Source organism: Sander lucioperca, chromosome 2, assembly GCF_008315115.2.
Source record: "Sander lucioperca isolate FBNREF2018 chromosome 2, SLUC_FBN_1.2, whole genome shotgun sequence".
Classification (NCBI taxonomy): Eukaryota; Metazoa; Chordata; class Actinopteri; order Perciformes; family Percidae; genus Sander; species Sander lucioperca.
The window spans coordinates 46,468,594-46,489,798 of record NC_050174.1 but is presented as its reverse complement, the minus strand read 5'-3'; the positions used below and the strand labels follow the sequence as shown (position 1 = coordinate 46,489,798).

General features: G+C 42.5%; 2 protein-coding genes across 2 annotated transcripts; one reads left to right on the top strand and one right to left on the bottom strand.

Moving 5' to 3' along the window:
• The first annotated feature begins 313 nt into the window (after nt 1-313).
• On the top strand, nt 314-11,341 carry rad9b (RAD9 checkpoint clamp component B). The gene is made up of 11 exons (XM_031302198.2): nt 314-738; nt 1,073-1,143; nt 1,423-1,560; nt 1,994-2,108; nt 2,396-2,495; nt 2,968-3,074; nt 3,279-3,385; nt 4,856-4,920; nt 5,196-5,318; nt 8,206-8,422; nt 10,245-11,341. The coding sequence occupies exons 1-11, from the start codon at nt 705-707 to the stop codon at nt 10,374-10,376; spliced, it is 1,209 nt and encodes a 402-aa protein (XP_031158058.1). The 5' UTR covers nt 314-704; the 3' UTR covers nt 10,377-11,341.
• Nucleotides 11,342-11,745: 404 nt separating this feature from the next.
• pptc7a (protein phosphatase targeting COQ7 a) lies at nt 11,746-20,896 on the bottom strand. The gene is made up of 6 exons (XM_031302200.2): nt 20,299-20,896; nt 18,599-18,778; nt 15,757-15,955; nt 13,681-13,804; nt 13,460-13,589; nt 11,746-13,264 (listed from the first exon to the last, which is right to left on the bottom strand). Exons 1-6 carry the CDS (start codon nt 20,498-20,500, stop codon nt 13,206-13,208), a joined length of 894 nt encoding a protein of 297 aa, XP_031158060.1. The 5' UTR covers nt 20,501-20,896; the 3' UTR covers nt 11,746-13,205.
• Nucleotides 20,897-21,205: the final 309 nt, after the last annotated feature.

Here is a 21,205-nt window from a genome sequence, read left to right as displayed (position 1 = left end):
GTATTCTTAGTCATGCTATTATTCATAACACAAATAAAAATGATTGGATATTCTGTTGTATCGGAGTTCTAGCAGTAAACAGTGTGAATCCTTTCTAATCTATCTTTTATTTGGGCTTCATCAAATATGAAACGTTACCACTTCTTACAGAACTTGAGACGTGTATTTTCATTTGAGAAAGCATGTTTCCATGATTTAGGGCAGCTTAGAAGCTAATATCAATATGATTATTTGTTTTAATTTGCACCTGACGATGTATCGTGATGATTATTATGATGACTATTTCAATAACTTTTAATTTGAGTTATACTCTTTTTCGTGTGACTATAAATCATCTGTCCAGCCCTTTTGGCTAACTGGCGCATTAACAGCAATGTTCATTTAACGTTTGTGTGCACTGCCACTGTTAAATAAACCATATATAACTTAGTAGTATAGTAACTAACTAGCTAGGCCAGTTTCTTCTAATGATTGAAATCATTAAATCTTACATGTTGCTGCGGAGGACCCTCTTTAAGCCAATTTAGCCTTTATATCGGCATGACTTGATTTTTTTTCTCATTTGAGCTAAACTATCATGTAGCTAACGTTAGCAATTGTCCTGGAGAAATCATCATTGCGCGCGCTGTTTGCCCGTGTCTCGTGATAAGCTCCAGACTCGGTTACATCGGTCAGCATCGAACCCACTCCTCGATTCAGCAAACATGAACTGTATTTTGGAAGGAAGTGGTGTAAAAGGTAGTATTAAACAAGACAAGCGATATGTTTAAACGTTTTTGTAAATAATGTAGGTGTTTTGTTTTTGTTTTTTTTAAGAATTAAAAATCTAATCTGCATACATGGTATCAGCTTGTGAGGCTTGTATAAATGTATGATGAAAGACTGCTAGCTAGCTTGGCTAATTTAACGTTAGCTTCTAACGAACTAGCTAACTTAACCACTAGTTCAGTGGTTAGTAAGGCAGTTGACCCACTTTATATTGAAATAAAAAGCTGGCTTAGTAATAGTAACACATGGACACAATAGTATGTTGCTAACCTTGAACTCCGGTGGCACTTGTGTTGTGTTGCAGCATTTGGAAAGGCTATTCATGCCCTGTCGCGGATTGGAGATGAACTGTGGTTGGATCCCATGGTTAAAGCGGTGAGCAGCACTAACTAAAACAAGGGGAACAATGTTCAGTGTTGAATTATCCCATATTCTCAGTAGCGCCGATATTCAATTCTTATTCTCTTAGAGGACTAGTGTCATTGCTTTCCGTCTCGCATCTTAATTTTTTTAATTAAATGAATGTTATTTTACTTGAGGCCTCTGTACTGGTCTCCAAGTATTGGGCCTCCTTTCTCCTTTTCTCCCTACATAAAGTGACAGCAAGGAGCAGCACATTCACTGAATCTGTCTGTCTGTCTGTCTGTCTTATAGCTGGCACTGAGATCAGTGAATTCTGCTCATTCTGCATATGCCTGCTTCCTCTTCTCGCCGCTGTTCTTCCTGCACTACAGCCTGGGATCAGCATCAGAGCAGAGCAGTGAAACAATCAAATGCAAACTGGCCATGAAGGTATATCAGTCGTAGTGGTTATTCATCTGTAGAGAGCTCATAGTGACATCACAGCCCACTGCAGAGGACACTAGATACTCACCTTTTCAGGATATATGAGACAGTAGTGGAAGTCTAACGTGACATTGTTTTCCCTTCAAGACTATGAATAAAATGTTAAAACGGTGATGACAATCTTGTAGGGCTGTGCAATGAATCGAAATTTTAATCGCGATATGATTTTGGCTCCTAACGATCACAAAAACTGAATAATCGATTATTTTGCACATTACATTTTGCAAGTAAAACTTATTTATTTATTTTTTAAGTCAATGAGTAATCGTGTTAAATAATCGTGATTTCAATATTGACCAAAATAATCGTGATTATAATTTTTCCCCATAATCAAGCAGCCTTATAATCTTGTCTTAAACCTGTATATTTTTTTTTAAAGTCTATTCTACCTCTTTTCCGCTGTTTGACTTCGATTGAGCGTAATGTGGAACGATGTCAAATATCAATCGGCACTCCCGATGACCGAGTGATGATCCAGTTTTTCTGCAGGCATGGTAGGAAACATTGCATTTTGTATTATAAGTTAGCTGCAGGTAAAGGAAAGAGTCAGGATTGTAGAGTCCAATTGTATTTGATTGTAAAGACATTATATTCTTTATACATTTTTGATGGACTTCTAAAAACCCTAAACCTTTTTTCCTTTACTTGGCCAGTTTTCTTTAACCGTGTTCAAAATGACCTGTATCAACACTATGCTGCTGCAGACACTGCATTACATATTATCATCACTTGGTGGCAGTGTGAGTGTGCTCCAAATATCTTCTTTCTGCTTTTGTGATAGGCATCACTAAGACCCACAACCTACGTTTTCAGGAAAGTGAGGCTCTGCAGGCAGTGTTTGCCCCACACCTCTGTCCCAATGTGCTGAAAGCTCCTGCCAGGTTAGCAGCTCAGTATTCTGTTAATGAAGTTAGAACCTCAAAGTTCTATCGCATACAACAATAAAACTTCAGGAGTGTTGTGTGATTGAGTAGGACAGCCTACATCTTTGTTCTCTTTATGCTTAGAAATCCATCTTTAATCTCTTTTTGTGATAAGTGGATTCACTGTTAGTTATATGGTAGCTGCCAGCTGGATTCAGCAGTCCAGTCTATTTAGTGAAGAGAGAATGGGTGTTAACAATGTTTTGTACTCTCAGCTGGCTCTGGGCAAACACACACACACACACACACACACACACACACACACACACACAGCACCAGTTCAGTGCAATTCAGTTTAATCAACCAGATTGACAAGGACATAAACATTAAGTATCATCCATCAGTAGCACAGCGTCGACATAAGATCGATAATATCGATGCTTAGGCTGATTCTGTGTGGGTTGGCATTTGTTTTGCTCTACCTCTGCAGGCTTCTAGGTGATATGGTGATGCATTTCCCAGTGTCCCAGGAGGAAATCACTCTCTCCATGACTTCTCAGAGAGTCAGTCTGAAAAATTACTATGAGGGGGGCAATGGTGAGCTAACGTTACACTGTGATTTGGCCCAGGCCACCAATACTGTGACTGACAGATATCATAACTGTTCAAAAGTCGCTGTTGCACCAGCTTTGAGACGTTTGACAACCTAACCTGATAATAGAAATGCTTCATATTTTAATTCCTCAAACACAAAAAAAGGTTGTGAAGATACTATTTGACTTGGATTTACTTCTGTCACAGATCACATGAAGACTATGTGCACTGAGATGTCCTTACACCCAGACGAGTTTGACTACTTTCAAATCGGAGTAGAGTCGGACATAACTTTCTGTCTGAAGGAGTTGAGGGTAACAGGGTTATTTTTGGAGGCTCCTTTTATCCTGTCACATGAGAATATTATGTGTGTGTGTGTGTGTGTGTGTGCGTGGTGCGTGCGTGCGTTGTGTGCGTGTATGACTGGCTCAGGAGTATTTCATGTCTAAGAGATCATATTTCTGGTCCTGTAATGTGGATACTCAAGTTCTCTAACAAAGTGTACTTGGCTCTCTGTATCGTTTCCATGTAAACTTTCCCCTCATTGCTGTATCTCATCTTAATAGCGTGTGACATAAGTGACGCATATTATACCACTTCATAGAAAAGGTAATTGAAGTAATAAGTTGCAGAAATGATGGTTTATGATGGTGTGGTTTGTTATGAAATGTGTAACTTTTAAGCCAAAAAGGAATGTGTTTGTATTTTAAGGAGTTGGCGCAACTGAAGTCGATCTCAAACTGTTAAAATTGTTAGAAAAGAGCAAAACATTGTTGTAACATTGTATAATACTACTATAAATGTCACTTCCAGAATTAGTGATTTCTGTCTGAATGAACACACCTCCATTTAAATTGCTTTGTTCTGTACTAGCTTAAAAAAGGAAGTAAAAGGACTTGGTTGGTCATTTGGCAGGGGCGATTCTAGGATCAGACCTTTAGGGGGGCTCAGCCCCTAATGAGAATGTGACACGGATACAGTGCCTTGCAAAAGTGTTTAACCGCAAAATCAGTAATTTTACTGGATAACAATGAATATATGTATTTATTATTATAACAGAGGATAAATGCAAAATATTGAACATATGAAAAAACTCTGAAAGTCCCTTTTTGGACTACCGGAATCAAACGAATTGATAATGAGGTGTAAACAATAAATAAATAATTTTTTGTAACTTTCCTTGACTGGGTTACAGGTGCATAGCATTGGCGACAGCGACACAGGTTATTAAACCTGTTTCTTTGAACCTGTAATTGTTGGTCCTCTGTCACTGTCCTCTGCGAACTCTAACTTGAAGCACTAAAATAGATTTTTATTATTATAATTTTTAGGGGGGCTGAGATGAAATTTAGGGGGGGCTTGAGCCCCCCTAAAAAGGGTCTAAAATCGCCACTGTCATTTGTAAATTTGGATAGAAAGTCCTTTTGTTAGTTCAGTAAATAAGACTTGACCTGCATTAACGCCTGTAACTCTTGTCCCTAATGTTTTGGAATGTTTCTTGGTCACCCCGCTGTTAGGCTCCTCTTTTAGCCAGCCTAGTCTTCTTGTTCCTGTCGGTTTTGGAAAATCGGGTTTGGATGGATTAGAAGCCAGGCTTTAGGTTTAAGTCGGCCTCAATTTACTTTAGCATTTATATTTTTCTTTAGCCTGATCATTGTAAACATGCCATGGCCCTACTCAAAATTATGAGCTATTGAAATGTCACAGTCATGACATGGATGCACACAAGCATATCTCAGTTTTTGACAGTGAATTGCTGCTGTTTTTTTTTTGTTTTTTTTCAGGGTTTACTGTCCTTTGCAGAGTCACATTGCCTTCCTGTGTCTGTCCACTTCGGTGCTGCAGGAAAGTAAGTCTTCGTATCTCAAGTTGCAAGGATCAACGTCAGTCTGTGTCCAAACTGAGTGCGTAATTAACACCAGATTGCTTCAAAATTCAGTCAACTATTTTCTCTATGGCTGGTGAGTCTGATTATATTAACAGCCATTTTACCGATTGACCAGTTATGGCGAGTTTTTCTATTGGCTGGTAAAACAGTGGAATTTTTGTGGTGATTTTAAAAGAGCGGAGATTATGTAATTAGATTTCTGTCAATGTAAGATGTGTCACTGGTGTTGTTTGCAGGCCTGTATGCTTCTCTGTGGACGACATAGTCCTGGAGGCTACTGTGGTGCTGGCTACTCTGAGCGACTCTGAAAGCAGGGGCTCCTCTCAGCCTACAGAGACGCTGGCCCCTTCTACCCCCAAGTAACAAACACTGTGCTGTCACTTTTAATCCTGTCTGCAATCATTGGGATCTCATCAGCACAGTTGCACGGATTATAAAAATAAGATTTATTTTCTTTATTATTGTTATTTTGACCCGGCAGCGTCCTTGTCACAACTCTTCTGAAATCTTTGTAGGCTCAGTTTCACTGATCTACTGTGACGGTGTATTCAAAAGTATAATTGTATCTTCCCACAGGGCTACCTTAGCTCTCCTGGCACTCAGTCAGGGCAATTTGCCCTCATTGGCTGTTTTTAGCTTCCTGAGGGCATTGTGTTAACAGCAGACAGCTTTGTGTCTGTTACAGAGATAAATAGGGCAAGTCCAGGACTTGTGTTTATGTTAGAAGTCTGTAATCCTTATTATCCTTATGCTAGCCTGCTTGGCTGTTCTGTCAGTGTCACTGTCCTGCTCTGCTTACTCTCTCTCTCTCTCTCTCTCTCTCTGTGTGTGTTGTACTGTGTTTTGGGCTCTGGGTGGATCCTGTCTGACTGTTGAACATCTGGGTAGTTGGTTGCTTGGATTGCTTGTGTGCACAGCTGGGGGTCTGCAGAGACATGGCTGTCCTGATGAGCAGGCAGTTCTTCAGGGCTCCTGTCCACACTGTTCAGGAATTCAACTGCAACCTGCACTCCTTAACCTTTATTATGCCTCCGCGCCGGCGACAGCCATTATGTTTTTTGGTTGTCTGTGATTTTCTCAGGAACACCCGGAGGGATTTTCTTCAAATTTGGCACAGACACTTGGTTTCAAGGATGAACTAACTGGTTTTGGGCCATGACTCAAGGATGAATATGCTTATTACGATAAACTTTCACACACACGTCTAACAGCATAAAAATGCAGAAGTAATGACGTTTTATATCCAGAGGGTTAAAGGTCAACTTCACTGTGACGTCAGCAAAAACACTTTTACAACACTTTATTCATAACTCAGGAACTGAAGGGGAGACATATGGTCGGAATACTGAATTGACGACACTAGTCTTGGGTGCCCACCTTGAAACTGTGGTGATTGTATAGATCCTCTGTGCTACCGGGTTGAAGATGTGTGAAGCATCCATGTTTTAAAATGTGTAGCTTCTATGCAGCAACATCCATATTTGAAGCCTTGCCTACTGTCATGGCTACAACTTTGTGTTCCTCTTGAAGTCCGCCAACAGCTCATTGGTTGTGCTGATATTGAGCTTCAGGTGATTGTCGTCGCACCATGTGACGAAGCTCTCTATAAGTCCTCTGTACTCCCCTGTAAAAAAAACTAGTCTCAGCATGTTTCTCACTGGAATACATGTGAATACAGTGATAACATTTAATGGAAAAAAAAAAACCGCACTTAATCCCTTAAAATTCCTTTAAAGTCTTCACTACATATGTTATATGAGCCTGGACAGACATTGACGTAAACTGCAACTTGACTGGTTAGCGTAGCCATACAACCGCGAGGCGGTAATTCTAGTTTTCTAGAAAACTTGCTTCCCTGCTGCCTCAAGGGCTTTTTGAGGTTGTCTGGAGACTTTTTTTTTTTTTTTTTTTAAATCAGCTTGCTCTCTTCTTCCTGCAGTGCGCCTCTTTGTACTTCTGGAGGTTGATGACATGTAGTGTGGTTACATGCACAGGGTTGTTTTGTTACTGTGCTCAAAGCCACTTTTAGTAACAGCTAATACAGAGCTACACAACCTGTTCATGAATGTCATTTGTAAAGGGGAATAAACATAATGTTCTTCAAACATTTTCAACTCCTAAAGTCAATAATAATTTCAGGTTTATTAGTCTCGTTATTATATTTGACCGTTTTAGTCAGAATATAACTTAATATCTTGGTTATTGAATATGTTGTTTAGACACCACTTCCACCAAAAATGTTTCTTATTAGAGTTGTCAGAAAGTGTTTTTCAGCCTTGTGGGTGTAGTGTTGTGTGAAATTTACTCTCCAGCCTTTGTGTCCTCTTTTCTCTGCCTTTTAATTGGCCATTCCATGGCATTAACACATCTCCACTCCCTCCATTAGATATTTAAAGCGCCCATATTATGCTCATTTTCAGGTTCATAATTGTATTTTGATGTTGTACCAGAATGGGTTTACATGGTTTAATTTTCAAAAAACACCATCTTTTTGTTGTACTACACATTGCTGCAGCTCCTCTTTTCACCCTGTGTGTTGAGCTCTCTGATTTAGCTACAGAGTGAGGCATCACACTTCTGTTCTTGTTGGGAGTCGCACATGCGCAGTAGCTAGGTAAGGACTAGCTAGAAGCTAGCGCTACTAGCGGTTAGCCACCTTGTTCTCAATGGCAAAACACTGCTACAGCACTATAGAACTACTTACATGTCCCTCGTCTGCAGGTATTCCACGCAAAGTTGGAAGTGCGCCCTCGTTTAGAAGAAGTCTCCCGGCTAATCCTGCCTTGTACTGACCGAATTTTAGCTAAAGTGGTTAGCACACACCAAGTGTTTCGGCCGATGATGTAGACGGCCCTGCCGATTTTGACCAGCTCACCCGGAGACTGAAGGCATGATACATTCAGAAACCATATCTCACTCAAAACAGCATGCATGTTTTTTTTCCAAGTTTGTATGCGTGTGGAAGCAGCAGAGACACAAAATAACACCCCAAATCCCAGAAAAAGTTATTTTTTCATAATATGGGCACTTTAAGTAACCAAAATTTCACTGAGACATACTGTGACTTCACAGCGTTGTGTGCACTGGGACAGAATTGTTAGTTTGCTGCTACAGAACATGGCGCTGTAAACCACAATTACACTGCACACAGTGTCATGACTATTTTTACCAGCATAGGAACTGATTATTACTATTATCTGGGTAGAAAACGCTTGCCGCAGAGATGAGTGTGTTGTGTGTTTCCAGGTGTGCAGATGCTGCTGTTCTACCTGTGGGTTGGTGTGACGGCAGTAAGGCTCAGGATAGTCCTGCTGTGATGGAGATGATACCATCCAGCCAGGGCAGCCCTATAACCAACCTACCTGCTCTTATGCTGCTGCGGCCTGAGACTGATGACCCTAACGGGCGCGGTGTCGCTGATGAGGCCTTTGCCAGCGCCACCTTGTCTCCTGCTTCCTCCATGGTAACAACAGCTTCCTGTTGGGTTTTAATTTTTACTAGGAATCTCTCTGAAGCTTGTTAGACTAGTTCACACTCACTGTGTCCTTAAGGCCGTTTTATGGTTCTGCGGAGGCTCCACGCAGAGCTTTCGCCATAGCCTATGTAAGTGGCCTGATGTTTATACTTGTGCGCTGGTGTGTGCGTCGGGCTGGCGTGTGTGTGTGTGTGGAGTGTGTTAGAGCGAGGGAGAAGTGAGAGAGTGACGGCGATTAGCTTCGGAGCGAGTACCGACTCTAGAATCATAGTGAGAGAAACAAAGTGTCTCCCGTGTTTTCTGACCACGGTAGGAAATCTGTAGCAGGAAAAGTGAACCCTCTCCTTGATTTCATGTTGTTTATGGAGAAGGAGAACCAGGAAATGAGTCGGGGGGGGAAATGCAACCCTACCAAACCACGGCCGAGCGACGTGTAGTTACATTTTTCGAGAGGTGCATGTGCGGCTACGGCGTAGGGTAGACCCAGAGGGGTCTGCTGGGGTACGCCGTCGATTCGACGCAGAAGCATAAAACGGCCTTTACTCAGACAGTGCGGCGAAAACGCAGGTCTTCCCATTCATTTCAAAATCCGGGTAAGTGCGTTTAGGCTGCGGAGGCCGCAGGGGGGAGCTGACAAAACTCGCAGCAGCCTGTGACGAAAAAAAGATGAGACAGATTTAACTTTTGGAGAAACGCAACCCGACTTCCCCCTGCGGTGGCCAATCATGTAAACGGCGATCAGACTTGGCAATCTGTTTTGAGGCGGTGTGACACTGACTACGTTTACACACACATAATATTCCGGGTTTTGCCCTTATTCCCGAAAAAGACGATATTCAGACTAAGCTGTTTACATGGCTAATGAAAGTGAATATTCCCGTTTACATGTAGCCGTGCAAAATACGTTTTTTTCAAAGTTTACCAGCAATGTATACATGTCCAAAGAATGCCTCTAAAACCCGAATAATACCGGAATATCCCACGTCTTAATCGGAAAATGCTATATTCGGAAAAAAGGCCTTATTCAGAATATCCAACCGGAATATGCCGTTCACATGATCTGTATCAAATTTGGAATATTGTCATATTCGGAAGAATAGTGGAATATTGGTGTGCATGTAATCGTACTCAGTGTGTCTATCGCTGCCACAAGAAAGTTTTAAAACATTATGAGGGTAAAAATAAATCGAAACACCAGCACTTAACTGCCCAGGAGTTTGTGTAACAGCTGAATGTTTCCTGCAACTACAGAGCACAGTCCCACGTCTCTTTTGTTTCTCTCTTTCTTCGTTATCTTTTACATCGCACAAATGGGCCATTTGAGTGACACTCCCACTGAAGCACAACCCAGCGGCGAATCACCGGATGGCTTTTTCTAGTCTACATGGGCCCTTACGGTTTCCACAGGATGGGTGGCATTGTGAAGTGCCAAAGTGCTTTAAGTGTTTTACTTTGACCGCTACTGGAAGTATGCCCAGAGTGCCATATTGCCTCACCACATGAGGTGCGACTGAAGAAGACAAGCAAGGTGCCACTGCACGTGAGGGGTGGGAAGTCTTTTGTTCCTCCGTGTTGAATGTTTTGGTCTGGCGATCATATAGTTTTTGCGCCCTCAAGAGGTGAATATCATCTCGTCAGACGCGGTTCTAGAGACCCGATGCAGCGTTCATATTTTCTTTTGTCGTATCAAGGACAAGTAACGAAAAATCTAATTACAATAAAAAAAAAGGCAACTCATTTCTGATGTACCGAAATATTTGTTTTGATGAAAATATACACTTAACATATGTTGTCATCTATTTCCACATAGATCTGCTCCCTCCTGTTCAGGGCCTCACAGCAGGACGATGATGGCCGTGCTGCCAGACTGCCTGTTCTGGCATGCTACAGTGACGAAGAGGAGAATTTGGAGGTAGATAACACAAGAAGCCCTTCCCTCTGAGAACAGGGCTGAGCTTGTGACTTGTGGTTTGTTAAAAGTAGGCCACAACATTCAAGTGTAGTCCGAATGATAGGATCTTGATTCATTTGTATTTGATGTACTTTTAAAAAGTTTTATAAGCAGCATGTCGTTTGTAGCTCAACGCTATAGCTTTGCTTGTTTAAATTATTTTCAAAGTGTAAACTTTCCCCACGATGTTCAGTTGGAAATTCAAGAGAATGTATTTATGATTATTTATCAAATAATACATCAGTTAATTTATTTAGGTAACTATATTGTGTGAAATACATTTGTCATAGCATGTAAACCTGAAGATACCACACCTGTCTGTTGATGGTAACTGGTAGTATGCCTGACGTCTGAGGAATGTGGGAGTACACATACAAATCGTACAAGGCGTTCTTAAGCATTATCTTTTTCTAGAGCGGAGCCTGAGTTCAGCGAGGTATACACACACTGGATGCAGAGCTGTGTGATAATTTGTTGATGTGAAAATACAGCCCTAGAGGCATCCGGCATAGAAGTAAACGCCTCTGCAATGTATTGTTCACTACTCAAGCATGCCAAATAGTGTTCTGATCTAACACCAACTGCTGGTTTGTGCTCATATCACAGCCATCTAATACACAAGAATAATAAATACTATACTCTTTATTTAAATATTGTACAGATTTGAAAACTTTTTTTTTTTTTTTTTTTTTAAACAGAGCTTAGATCTTCATTGAACTGTACACCCAAAATATATACAGACACATGCTCTGGTTGTAACAAAGGGTTTGGAAGAGGAATAGGAGAGGTGACAGGGCAGGTATGAGTCAGGAAGCAGGAACCACAAAGCTAACAGTGGCAGTTCCATCTGCCCGGGAGAATTGCTTTGTAATATTGTTAAGGCTGCTTAGATTGTCTTCAGTGCTAGAACACTTAAAACTCCTATTTTGACCATTCACTGCTCTTCCGTGCCCATTTTAAAAAAGGACACCTGACACTGCAGTCTTCCAGTGGGAACTTGTCAGCTTAAGTAGGAATACCGTCCATTAGATAGTGCCGATTGTAAACAGTGATCTGAAGATCCACAGGGAGGAGTTCCTAAGCGTTCTATGGCTTTATCACTATTCCTAAGCTCCTGACTGTGTGCAGAGAAGCAGATTTCAGGAGATGAAAGGTTTACATACTGTAGGTGTAAATTATCTAGTGTTAAGATAGCAGGGCATGATGGGAAAGCTGTTTTGTCTCTTTGTGGCTACCTAACAGTGTCCAGCTTTGTGCTCAGCACCTGGCACAGTCAGGGGTTTAAGGAATTATGGACGTTTGCCAGGATCAACCACACCTGATACAAGGCACATCATTAGAACATTACACAAAATATGGATTTTTACTAAGAAATATTTTCAAACTGTGGGTGAAAGTGGTGGTAAATGCAGAGTGCAAATCTGTAATCATGTAATGGAAACATGACAATTTTTCACATGAAATCTGCAGTGACCCGACTAAAAAATGTGCCTTTGGAGGTCTGAAGCAGGAGAGGGGGGGGGAGAGAGAGAGAGAGAGAGATGGAAATGCTGATTGTTAACAACAGTTTCTAAAGCTACTCTGATGTGGTGATCAGTCCAAAAAATTCAACAATACCACTGAACAAAGTTACAAAAATACATTTGGTCACCTGACCAACTTCCTCTGTGTTGAGCTTTTTCAGATATGCTTCTTAAGCTTTGTGCGTTTGAGGCTGCGACACCGATTCAGCCCCGTGGAAATGGAGAGTGAATGAAGTGTGTAGCCTTCACATCCATTTCATACAAACTAATTACACGTATCAATAGTCTCACTGACAAGCACACAAGTGCTTTCATCACACATACACATATCCATAGACACATCACATGTAATCACAATCGAGACTTCTGCAGCAGCAGCGAGATTAAAGGGAGGCCACAAACATATCTGGCGAGGCTTTTTGAACTGTAAAATCCTCATCTTAACCGCCGTAACAAAATGTGTGCAAGACTTGAATTACACTTGCATGGAAAAGGCAGCTGCTGCTCTTTATCAAATCTTATTGGATCACCCTGCCAAGACACTAACCACAGATGTATAAATGTCACATACACTCATTTTTTTGCAAATATTGAACAAAACATCCCAGAACAGCACACCGGTCCTCAAACATATGCTCCCTGCACCCACATACAAGGTTCCAGGCCCTTTGACTGAGGTCTTCTAACTACCACTGTATGGCTTGCACAAAGCAGCCCATTTATTGAGCCCTCATGCCGCCATCTCCTGTGCGGTTTCCTTCTTAACACTACTGATGGACTGTATCTTTCCCTTCCAGCTGCCCAGCATGGGGCCGCTTTAAAAGTCTACAACCCGTACCGTCTGGCTACATCTGCCTCAGTCTCTGAATCTCAACTTCCTCCCTGCCCAAAGCACCCAACAGAGAAAGACGACTTATCCTCGTCAGCCACGATCCTCATCTCCAACGTACGCGATGACTGCTTATCCCCGGCAATGGGATTATCCAGAGAGCACTGGAACACTGCAAAGATGCCAACAATGCAGCCCGGCCAAGAGGATTCATCAGGCCTCTAGTCCCCTTTATTCAGCCACTCTCTGATGTAAACAATCACAGAGAATTGGGCACGTAGGAGTTTTTTTTGGGGGGGCAGAAAGGGGTCGATGGTCAGCTGGGGGATGAGGCAGAATAGAGTCGACACATGTGGGTAAAGCATCTGACATCAGTCCATCATCCTGACCAGCAGGAATCAAAGCAGTCCATCACCTGCAGAGGCAGATGCCGCCCCCCCCCCCCGCAGTCACAGCTCCACACAGACTCTAGTCGGTGTATTCTGCCACTATAGACAGCAGCACTGTGATGTCATCTGGCTTTCCTCCTGGGCAAAAAAGAACAATATCCTGTTAGGATGTTGCTAAGCTAAAATGTTTTTTTTTTATTTATATTTCAACCTAAAAAATAGCCATGTCGTGTACCATTGTCCACCTATTTAATAAAGCTTTGAAAGCAAAAAAAAAAAAAAAGGACATGCGCTGCAGATTCCATTCGGTCCAAGTAGAACTGAGACACTCACCTCTTACATTCAGTCCGTTGTCGCAAGCAAACTGCGCAAAAGGCGACATGTAGTTGGGGTCATACGCCAGTACGTGGGCCTGCTCTGCGATGCTGCGGGCGGTCTGCTGGATGCTCTCGTAGTTTGTGTTCTTTGGAGCGAAAAAAAAACAAAAGCAGGCATGAAGTTTGCAATTCCGGACATAGGCCGGACAAACCTGTTTGGGCCTCGGTGTGACTCACCTTGAGTTTCTTCAGCTCTTGCAGGATCATGTAGTCAGGCATGTTGTCGAAGAGCCCGTCGGTGGCGGTGAGGATGATGTCACCCAGCTGGACGTCGAAAGAAGAGCTGTCTGCTGCGTCGGGGCTGCAGGCACAGACACAGTCAAGTCAGGCACAGGACGCTGCACGCAATGAAGTCGCTCATTTCAGTGATTCGAGATTTAATTGGAACGGGGGGGTTTTGTCTCACAGCGAAAACTAAAATACAAACTGACACCAGCATCCGCAAACTTGTGGCCGTTTAATTCTTTCTCCCTTTACAGCCCCGTGCAGGAAATCTGTCCCGTCTGACCTGATAACTAATCTGAACCTTTAACCCGGCTTCTCCTCTCTCCGATTACAGCACGTTACTCTATCCGGTGGGAAAAAAAAAAAAATCCACTGACCACTTAGAAAGCTAGACTCCCAATTGCTGCTGATATTTCATCTTGGTTACATAAACGTAATCACACGTACAGAATCAGGACAAATAGTAGTCTTTTTTTTTTTGTTGGAAAAAAACATGCTTCAATTATGATGGTGGGTGCTACAAATACATATAGGCAGCTGCTTAGTGAGTCAGTGTCAAGTTAAACTTCTTGGAAAATGCCATTAACCCTGCTGCCCCCCCGAGTCAGTTATGAATGTTATTTATTACAAAGTGCATCATGAAACATTGAGCCAAAGCTCTCAGGGACAGCCTGTCCTGTGACTTTGATGGCTCTGAAATTAAAGTTCACATGGGAAAAAAAAAAAAAAAAAAAAGAAAAGTACAGCAGCTAGGTAGAGCCCATAGAAAGACACTATTACATATGCAGTATGAGCACCTACAGTTAGATATGAAAGTATGAGAAGCACTGGGTGTGCAGCTGTCATTGAAATGTCATTTGGCTGCCGTTTTTGTACTCATCCGTTGTTTTAAAACACATCCATGATGAGCCAAAGCCATTTCTCAAATGCCACCAAGGATAGCTTATTTTTTTTTATTTATAATTGCGATGAAAACTAATTTCATTAATTCGCAATTTGTGTGGCAAACAAACAAACTAAACACTAGAGAGGGTTAAGTAGCCCCCGTAGCATAAGAATACGTATTCGGCTGCATGTTGAAAACACAGAAGTACCTGTTGTCACTGTCTCCCTTACCACCTCAACATGCTCCAAATCTTTTGCCTTCAAGGAGCCTTTTCTTGTATCAAAGGAAAGTTGTTAGTGCACTTCAGTTTTGACCCTTGCACTCTTTTAAAAATCGGTTGCTATGTTAGTGATCTAGGATTGGAAGCTTAATCTGCCACTGCACTCATTGTAACTCACTCAACTAAATGACTAAAACGCACACACGAAAAAAAAGGAATTCAGGAACCACATTAAATCCCCATCAACTGAAAGTGATGATGGGTTAGAGGAGACTGAATTAAGGTCTTTAATAAAAATAAATAAAAAATAAAATACTCATTCTGTACCACTGGTGACATACAGTTCAGGTTCATCTTCCCTCAGAAATGCGTGTAAGAGGCTCAGAATAATCTGCCTCAGTTCAAGACAGACGGAGTGAGAAGGTGGCCGAGGCTGCTGCTGCTGCAGGATCGGCTGTGGCCTCTTGGGTTTGTCCATCAGCCCACACACAGACTTTGACCCGGGTAAGAGGGAGAGCTTGGCAAACATCCAGCGCTCGCCCTGCACTCTGACGTCTACTGTGCTACTGCTTGGCACACGGCAGCAGCGAGACACGGCGGCACGTGGCCCCTGACACACTGGTCGCGCCACGGCTCGACACAGTACCGCCGCTGCATTCGCAAAACACCGCGGCACGCGAGGGACACAAGCGCGACAAAATGTTCTGCGGTGCGGTGCGTTGTCAGCTAAGCGCCTTTGTTAGATCTGCATGTGATCTGTGTGGCTTTATTACATCTGCTGTACGGAACACATCGCCTCCTCTCTATCAACTCTTCCATTTACTATTGAGGCTGTGTGTACTGTCCCTAAACACACACCAGTTCAGATGGGGTTTTTTTTGGCAGCAGGTGTAGGATGTAGGGTGGGTGTTGGGTGCCTCACCTGTCACTGAGGACGGCTCCTTCGGCCCCCGGGGGGGCGATGGACAGCTGGAAGGGCGTGTTAAAGTAGTGCTGCTGCTCGTCCGAGCGGTGGACCACCTCCCCTCCCCGGACCAACAGGAAGCCCGAGTCTCCCAGGTTGGCTGTGTGCAGCCGGTGACTCTGCCGGTCCAAAACCACAATGCAGGCTGTGCTGCTGCCTGAAAACACACACAGACACACACAGACACAGACACAGACAGACACAGACACAGACATCCTGTGAAGTCAGATTTCCAACCGGACAATTTAAGGAGAACCTCACCAACCCCGACATCACAATCCAACACGGCTGCCCCGAGCATCAACGGTAGTGAAAGCTGTTTGAATATTCTGTTTATCAGCATGTTTGTCCAATTTGTGTCTCGTTACATCAGTCGTACACACAGTACTGTCCATCTTCTATCTGTGGACAGTACCGCATAATGCGTTGTTATCAACTGGTATTGCTAACAATAGCTAACCTGGTTATTGTCTGCAAACAGCCTGAAAACAGTCTTTTTCCTCGGGTCTTTCTACAGCTACATAGCTTAGGAGATTCCTCTCCGTTTATGGAACGATACCCATCTGGAGGAGTGTGTTCGGGAGACTGATTAATGACGTCAGCCTGAATACACAAACTTGACGTACCACAAACAGCGTAGTGGTTTGAAGAATGTTTGGGAGTTCCACCGGGTGGGAGATGGTGAAGAGGAAACATGAGCTGGTGGAGCGGGCGGACAAACGTGCAGCCACACCCTGCTTCTGACTCATCCGGCCCACCAAAATATGCTCTCTGGGATCAACCTTGAAAACCCCCCTCACGCACTGTGACTCACTCCCTTTCTCCGTGCCAGCAGCACAATTATACACACACTGCCGGCATCAAGAACATTCCCTCTGCCGTGAAGGAACAGCACAATACAGTGTTGTTTCCCCTGCTGCACATGTGATAAAAAAGGGATGGAAAAGTACTGGCACTGGCACAGACAGAGATCTGTTCCCAAAACATGCAGTCACTGATGTTATACGTTTGTGCATGCTTTGTTGTTGGGAAGCGGTGTGAAGAAGGAAAGGGATTCTGAAAGTGTCCTGCATGGAGCAAGTCAGGACAAAGAGACATTCCCAGGCCTTCTTAATGCGATCTGGCGGTTCTGACTCATGATGAAAAAATCTCCATCCAGCCACCACTTAAGTGAACAGGCGGAACAAACGACCTAACCCTCAAACAGTGCGCGCCGATCCAAACCACATGGAAAATTTACCATTTCCTTGGCAAGCACAGTATGCCCTTCACAACTTTACTGTCGGGCAGAGTGCACGGCATGGTTCTCAATTAGTTTAGTGAGGTTTTGAACAAGGTTAGAGGCGCTGAGCAGGAAACCTAGTATCAGAGTATCACGGTCTGCAGTCCCGTGATAACACGTTTAATACAAACACAGGTCGGATAAAGAGGAGACCTTGGCAGTCTCATTGTACTAATCAAACTAGATAGGATCATCACAACAATTGTAGAGGAATGAACAGGGTGATGACCAGTAGGGCTGGGTAGCGTTCAAAAATGTTCGATACAGGTAACTATACCCTACTTACCTATACTACTTTTTTTTTTATACCAATTTTATAAAACATTACGGCACATATCTTTTTATTCATTTTTCAGCTCCTACTACGTGTGCGTAACCTAGAGTTTTTCCTGCCTGCCTCTACGACGTGTAACGTTGGACAGCCAATCACAATCATTATCAGATCTTGGTAGAAGCATGCTGCGAGCTTATTGGCTCACTGACGCTGATGAGATTTACTCCTTAGGTGTTGAAATTGGGTATTGAATGACGAGGCTTTTTGCGATACTCGATACTTTAGAGGCAATTCGGTCGGTGCCTTAAAAAGTACTGAATTCGGCCCCCATCCCTAATGACCAGGACCAAGCGGAATCTGCAGACACAGAATTTGCCACAGATTTTAAACAAAAAAAATAAAACTCACAATGTTTATACATCTCCACCCCCAAGCAGATAAACAGCCCGCTAAATTCCACAGATTTTCATTCTGGATCACTGCTTAAAAAACTGTTCCAAAAAATAAATAAATATATAAATCAGTAAAGGACAGTAAAATTTTTATCGTGAACAGGGGTGAATAAATATATATATATATACATATATATATATATTCACCCCTGTTCACGATAAAAAAATTTAAATGACTTCCTTTTTTTTCTCCTTCAATTAATTTATTGAAAGCATTTGACATTGACATTAACATGTTTTAATTATGTAATTAGACATGTTCAAGGAGTTCAGATAGAGCCTGTATCAGGGCCATATTTAGTTCAATGTGTTATATGTCACTATTTTTGGTAGCCTACTGTACTTAAATGGCCAGTATGTACTTTATTTTCTTTATTCATTGAAGCCTCTATGTTTACAGGCTTGTGGTGATGCGCAATATGCTATAGGTGCCAAAAAAATCTATGTTTGGTATTGCCACTTACACTTTGTGAGAAAAAAAAAATCGTGGCAGAGAATCGTGATATCAATTCTAAGCTAAAAAAAAATCGTGATTCATATTTTCCCCCGAATCGTGCAGGCCTAATATATATATATATATATAGCAGCAACATATCCAGACATGCTGGTACCACAGATGGTGGACATGGCCTGAGCATATTGTTGCTTTTCCCAGGCACTGGTTATGAACAGGAATATTCATTCACATAAACACAAAAAGGTATTCTACAGTATAATGCATTGATAGGGTCCTGTCTACTTTAATGTGTATTATGAACACTGGGATCCTGTGTTTCCGCTGGCTTTACTCACCCAGCAGGGGCACTTTGTTCTGCAGCAGCTCGTAGTAGCTGCTGGTGAGGACTCCCACTGGGTTGCTGGGGACGAAGCGTCCTTCCTTCACCAGCCTCTCGCACGTCTTCATCAGTGTGCCTGAAAACTGCGATGGGTCTACTCCATAGTCTCGCCAGCCACCTACTCCATCTGCTACACCTAAAAACATACAAGTGGTTTTTTTTGTGTGTTAAATGATTGGAATACATATTTTTTTACCTTAATAACAGTCCAACAACTCCCCCTTCTATCACTAATATACTGTATGTATTAGGTACTTTACATAATACTGCTTTTTAAACCTTTTTTTTCTTTTATAAACGGCTCAAGTGCAAACAAGCTCAGAAACATAATCCTCATTCTTGACATTGCTCAGACTTGCTCCACAAGTGAGGATCTTGCGAGAAACAAGAACAATGCCATGCAGCTGCACAATAAAGAAAAACAATGGCCACTTTCACCAAGATGCAAAAAGGACATCCAGTACAGAAGAAGAAAAGAAAAAGAAAAAGAAAAAGACGTGTTCAAGAAATCAAGGAAATGTCACAGAACGCATAAAACCGCCTCCGTCAGTAAGAAGTTCATCTTTGACTGTCACTGTTTCAGTCATTCCTGATTATATCACGAGGTGAGTTCATCTGATCATCTACAGGAGTTCTTTTGAATCATTTAAAAACATAGCTAGATGGTATTTTATATCCACAGTAGTTAATTACGTTTAAGGGCCCCCACTGATCACTCTATTTTGTCTCTTGGCTTCAAAACATAAGATCTGTGATCTGTGATTCCCCAAATGCATTAAAAAAAATGATCTCCCCATTGCAAGCCTGCATTCATCTTAATATAGAAACACGATCTGTTTTGTAGGTTAATAAAAGCACTTGTTCCCATAGAAGCATTTGGTCAGGTCAAAGATTTTCCCAGAAAGGAAACTTTAGCCTCGTTACTCCTAGTCCTAGGACTGCCCATACAAGGATGGCCCTCTGCAGTCTCCTCAGCCTGTGCCAGAGAACAGAACAGAGAAACAGGCCTGCTCAAAAGCAAGCACAGAACTTTGCAACTAATCTAACCTTCCAAAAAAGAAATAACCTGGCTTGGTGAAATGCTTGGTCCTGATTTGTATGGTTACTTGTGTGTCTTTGAGTAGCACAAGTATGCATCAGCACACAGACATGCAGCAGAGCTGCACGGTACTGCAGATGTGTTAAATAACAGGTTGTTTATATAGGATTCAAGGTCTCTGTGCTGGAGCCATTTTAATCCACCCTAAATAGAGATTTTAAAGCCTGCATTGTTTTTGTGTAGCTAAGACAGTGACGGTGTGAGGAATGGATTCTCCACACAATAGAGATGCAGGTTCAAGCCTACCGAGCTTAGAGAAAATGCAGCAGTGTGTCGCAGGTAATCAATACAGAACAAAATGCAAACAAATACTCAAGTGAAGTTAGCATGCGGGTATATGTGAAAGCACCCACTCTGTTCACTCAGTGGGCACTTCCATGAGCCTTCTGAACTGTTAACTATATTATTTTTGCTCGCACGTGCAATCCAACCTTCGAATAAGGTATTTCAGCCTTCTGATAAAGGGAGTGACCTTTGACCTCCCATTCACGTCATAGCCAATGTTATACAAGGTGATGTCGCATTGTTTGGTTAATGCTTCCCTAGCAAACACTCACCCAAAACATCAGCGGATCTGTGTCTGGCGATGAAGCATGCGTCGTCCCCATAGCACATCCCTTTCTTCAGGATGCCTTTACGAAAGTCCTTGCCGAAGCCACAGCTCGCTGTCACCAGGCTGTAGTCGCGGCCGTCTGTCTGAGAAAGTCCGCCGATGACAGCTCTGGCTACAAGTCTACCGTACGACAGGACGGACAACATCACCTACACACCAGCTCCTACCAAAACAAACCGGCCAAGCTAGCAACCCTGCTAGCTTAGCGGCGATGTCCAATGTTGACTTGCTAACGTGAATGGAGATGTGCGGCTGAGCTAGCCAGACACTGCCGCCGACAATAGCCGCCACGCACGCATATGAAATTATTTAAGTACAGACTCGGGGAGCTTTGTTCCTGCGCCGTGATATCTGTGGGGGCAAAAATCACCGAAAAAAGTCGCCTCTTCCACGCCAAAAGACCCGTAAGTGCTGGTTCTCCGCGGCCATGGTGTCAGTCCTGCCTTTGAGACACTATATAACACAAAGTGTGACCCGGTTGCCCTGTGGCCTCACACACTGCGCTCGGCTCTGCTAGCAAGGTCTTGTGACTGCTCTGACGTCAGACATCGTTACGCAATCTACGTTTCCTAATAAGGAAACCCAACTTCAGTCAGCCTCTATCTTAAATAATACGAGGACAAATTAACTTAAAATGGCTATATGAAAAGATTTTTATTTTTTAAATATTTTGTTTTAATACTGATTTCTAGCGCTTTGTGTATATGCAATATTTCACATCTCACTTGCTGAATTGGATTTTGCACTATATTCTGTCTCCCCCTTGTACAATACAATTGTATTTGTATACAATTGTATTTCAGTTTGTATTGTGATTTTTAAAAGCTAAAGTTTGAGGAAGAAATGACATT